At 41.4% G+C, this 4,759-nt stretch overlaps 1 protein-coding gene across 1 annotated transcript; it reads left to right on the top strand.

Annotated features, from left to right (window-relative positions):
* The first annotated feature begins 833 nt into the window (after positions 1 to 833).
* Positions 834 to 3,825, top strand: LOC143877330 (scarecrow-like protein 22). Its single transcript, XM_077379331.1, has one exon. It carries the CDS (start codon positions 1,233 to 1,235, stop codon positions 3,414 to 3,416), a length of 2,184 nt encoding a protein of 727 aa, XP_077235446.1. The 5' UTR covers positions 834 to 1,232; the 3' UTR covers positions 3,417 to 3,825.
* Positions 3,826 to 4,759: the final 934 nt, after the last annotated feature.

Here is a 4,759-nt window from a genome sequence, read left to right as displayed (position 1 = left end):
AGGAATGCTAAACTAAAGGACTCCCCTGCAAAAAAAAAAAGATAATTGATGACCTGCAGCAATCTGAATCGTTCATCTGGTACGACTCGTTGGGATTTAGCCAAAAATTACAAGGTGGGATTTAGGGTTAGTGATTTACCTAGCTTCTGGGCCCACCAAATGAGGTTTAAATAAGGGCTGGGATGAATCCAGGTGATCCGCATGCTACCTTATCCATTTTCATCTGAATGGTAGGATGCATCTGACAAGGAGAGAGGAAAACAAAATAGACCCCACTTGATTTCCCTCGTAAAAAGGGCCTAATTATGACGTCAGTACTGTCTCATTGTAACCCAATCACATTGAGTCTTTTTTCTCAGTCAGACGACTGAGGACCATTGTAGAGTAGGTCAACATATATGTCAAAAGGCATACATTTATGACCCCACTTGCACATATTTTGATAATGACACAAAGTCACCTTTGTCTTTTCCTTTTTAATCTGCTGCTAAGAGCTTTATAGGTATTGTAATAGCTTTTGAAAGGTGGTTAAATAATAAAAGACAAGATGAGTTTGTGTCATTATAAAAACATGGTCGTGCAAATATCTATAGACTGTGCAAGCTACCATTCACCTTTAATTACTTCCTCGCAGTTTCTTCCCTCCAAAGCTCCAACTCAGCCCTCGAGATCTTAGGATCATTCAATTTCAAAAGCAGAAGGCAAAATGACAGAAACTACCCTCAACATTTACGCAGTAAGTGGTCCATACGAGGGTATTTCCGTCATACTAGAAAATGACGACGATATTTTGGGCACCCAGCTTTTCTCTTTAATATCAATCCCGTTTTCGGTTTCTGGGTCGTGTAGTAAGAAAAAAGAAAAAAAGAAAAAAAAGAAAAGAAAGACAGTGCTGTGGGGGTGACAGAAACCCAACATAGATAAATACAGCTTATTAAAAATAAGGCAGAGAGAAGAAAATCTAGAGAGAAGGTTATAGAGAGAGAAAGAGCTTTATTACCTTTTTCAAGTTGCACGCATCCATGGATGAATAGAGAAGGGTACAGGGTACTACAACGACGCAACAGTGAAGAATGGGAAAGAGAGAGAAAACAAGAATAGGAAGAGAGAGAGAACATGAAGGTGTTTTTGTTTGAATGCTCTTAAAAGGGTTCCAACTTCAAAACCCTTTTTTTTTTCTCATTCTATTTGAGGTCTTGAGGGTATTTGCTTTGTGGGTTTTGATGTATTAGATGAAGGGGATGCCCTTTAATTTGCAGGGGAAAGGGGGTTTAGAATTAGAAGTAGAAGCAGGAGATATTTCGGATTTGGGTTGTTTGAAGTGGAAAGAGAATAGTAACTTGGGCTTGGTAAGAGAACCCACATCTGTGCTGGATAATCAAAGAAGCCCAAGCCCACCGACCTCAACATCAACCCTGTCTTCATCTTTTGCCGGTTCAACAGATTCTGCCGGCGTGGCGGCGGTTTCCGGCAACCCTCCGAAAAAATGGCAGCCTTCTCAAGCAGACACATCTGCTGCCGCCGGCGTAGATTCCGGTGGCCGGAAAGAGGAATGGGTTTCCGACCTTCATCCTATTCCGGCATCATTTGAGATTGGTGACTGGGAAAATATAATAGCTGATTCGGCTTCCTCTCCGAGTCATGAACAGTCTTTTTTTAGGTTGTTTATGAATGATATGGACGAAGGGGGGGCGACTTTTGGAATTGTAGATCCAAGTTTTGGGTTTGATTCTGGTGCCGGAGTTTCAACTCCGGTAAGTATGAATGTGAATGTTATTAATCCTCCTGTTGATTTAACTGCTTTGAACAACAACCCACAACTGCTTTCACTTCCAAACCCTAATTTTAAGCCCCCTTGTTTTGTTAACAACAACCCTCTCCCAATCTTCTCTTCTTCACTCTCTCCTCTCCCACTCTCTCTACCTCCCACCGCGTTTTATCAGCAAAATCTCGAATTCATGGATGAAAAGCCCCAAATTTTCAACTCCCATCATCTACTAAACCAACAACAGCAGACTCATCCTCCTCAAAACCCCCCCTTTTTTCTACCATTATCGTATGGACAACAAGAACAAAACCTTCCTCTTCCTCTTCCTCTTCCTCCTCAACCCAAAATCCACCAGCAGTCAATTATAGACCCTACCTATCAAATGCCCAAAACCCCGTTTTGCGATTCCGGCCAAGACCTTTTTATCGGGCGACAACAACAGAGCTTTTCTCAGTTACACCAACAGAGCTTTCCTCAACAGAGGCCTACAAAACTGAAAGTGGGTACGAATGGCGAAGAATCAGGATATCAGCAGCAGCAACAGGCCATGGTGGATCAGCTCATAAAGGCCGCCGAGCTGATCGAAACAGGGAATTCTGTTAACGCGCGAGGGATATTGGCGCGGCTCAATCACCAGCTCCCCCTTGGCGGAAAGCCCCTCCAAAGGGCAGCTTTCTACTTCAAGGAGGCCTTGCAACTGCTCCTCAACAACAACCCTAACAACCCTCCTTACAGAAACCCTTTAAGTTCGTCTTACCCTTTAGACGTTGTCTACAAGATTGGCGCTTACAAGGTCTTCTCTGAGATCTCTCCAATGCTGCAATTCGCGAATTTCACCTCCAATCAAGCCCTTTTGGAAGCCCTTGATGGCTTTGATAGAATTCATGTCCTTGATTTCGATATTGGGCTTGGCGGGCAGTGGGCTTCTTTTATGCAGGAGCTCTCAATGAAAATCAATGGCCCCCCATTGCTCAAAATCACTGCTTTTACTTCTTCGTCCCATGACCCACTCGAGCTCGGTCTAACCAGAGATAACCTCTCTCATTTCGCGAGCAGCCTTAACATATCGTTCGAATTCCACGTTGTGAACCTCGAATCTTTCGACCTGTCATCAACACTGCCAGTTCCATTATCGGCAATCCTCAACATGTCGGAGAATGAGGCATTAGCTGTGAATTTGCCTGTTGGGTATTCAAAACCTTCACTCCCCTCGCTTCTCAGGCTCATCAAACAGCTCTCTCCCAAGATTGTTGTATCTGTAGACCGTGGGTGTGATCGCAGTGACCTTCCATTCTCCCAACATTTACTCCACGCCCTTCAAACATACACGGTTTTGATTGATTCACTCGATGCTGTGAACTTGAATTCTGATGCAGTGCAAAAGATTGAGAAGTATCTGATCAGTCCAAGAATTGAGAGCATCGTCACTGGGCGATGCCGGGCTGCTGAGAAAATGTTGCCTTGGAGGACTATTTTCGCTTCGGCCGGGTTTACACCCCTACCTTACAGCAATTTTACAGAGACACAGGCAGAATGCCTGGTAAAGAGGCTTCAAGTGAGGGGATTTCATGTGGAGAAACACCAGGCATCACTTTACCTCTTTTGGCAGCGTGGAGAGCTCGTCTCTGTGTCAGCATGGAGGTGCTGATGAGCAGCATTTTTCACAGGCATGTTGTTATGTACCCTTGTGAAAATTTCTATCTGAAGGTGCCAATCACTTAACTTATTACACTCTCTAGCTTTAACTGAATAATTTTGAAATGTTCTTTGGTGGCACCTTTTTTGTATCTGCTTTTTGTTTTCTTAATCGCCTGTGGTGGCTCTCCTCTGCTCATTGTCATGTCTTTTTGCCAGATTGTTTCTGAGTAAAGAACATTTGAGAAAAATGGAAGCCTGGTACATTTTTCTTTATTTTGGGCATGGGAATTAGTATTATGATGTTTCAATGTTGTCATGTGAGATGTGCAACACTTCATTTGTGCTAAATTGGTGGTGGTTTGTACACTTGACAAGAAGGGAAAAATGTAGAATTTAATTCCTCAAAATTTTATTTACAATTGTGGGGGTTTCTGGGGATAATTCTTCCTGGTACCATCTTGATTTGATTTCTAAATATCAGGTATAATACCCTACATACATGTGAGTGTATGACTTTTACATTACTGCTATGTGTATTAGTTCAAATGGATATCGGTTGCCTCTGATCTGGTCCTGGTTCTGTTGAAGTAGTGATGATGGAAGGGATTTAATTCCAAATAAAAAACCTGCAATGACAATTTCCAATCTCTGTGATCGCTACGATAATAGAATGCCCGTAGCCACACCCATGTCGATGCAGTACATGTCTTGGCTAAAATATAGAGATTGTTTTGTTGTACTAGCCTTGTTTGTTAATTGTTATTTTTCTCCTTTGTTATAGAAATTTGGCTTGACTTTATAAATGCTTATAATTTACTAGGCTACTGAATAGATTTCTTGAAAGTCTTTCTTATTGATTCCATTTTTAACATGGCTTTTTTTTAAAGGTGTATATGGCTATCCTCTTTAGAATCAGTTGGCAGTAGTTGTTTTATACTAAAAATGTGAAACAAACAGATCAAATTTCATGTTTCTAAGCCGTTTGGCTTTTGTTCATGGTGCGGAAAATAACTTATGAATTTGGTTTCATATAGATGGTAAGTACCCTATGTAATCCAATTACTTTCCTAGTCTATGAATATGGGTATTTGTATGATACTACCTATAAGTCATTTAAAAAAAGAAATCTTGGTGTAAACTGGAAATGAAGCATTCAGACATCGGTATGCACCCATTTGAATGAGTAATCAACTTTCTTTGCTTAGTGGTAATGTACAAAGAGTTTGATCTCCTGAGGATGTTGATATTTGAATGGTCTGCTACTGTAAATAATTTGATGCCGTTGGGCTTGTTTTGATTTATGGAGTCACTAAACCTGATTGATCTATCTGCTGGTCTAGTACTGCCTGATCT

This window comes from Tasmannia lanceolata, unplaced genomic scaffold, assembly GCF_043159265.1.
Source record: "Tasmannia lanceolata isolate RefF3 unplaced genomic scaffold, GAP_Taslan_0.1 ptg000005l, whole genome shotgun sequence".
Taxonomy (NCBI): Eukaryota; Viridiplantae; Streptophyta; class Magnoliopsida; order Canellales; family Winteraceae; genus Tasmannia; species Tasmannia lanceolata.
This window is presented reverse-complemented; position numbering and strand designations above follow the sequence as displayed.

Bases quoted from the DNA above. Each gene is read 5' to 3' on its own strand.
- LOC143877330 (XM_077379331.1), top strand. From the start codon at position 1,233: ATGAAGGGGATGCCCTTTAATTTGCAGGGGAAAGGGGGTTTAGAATTA.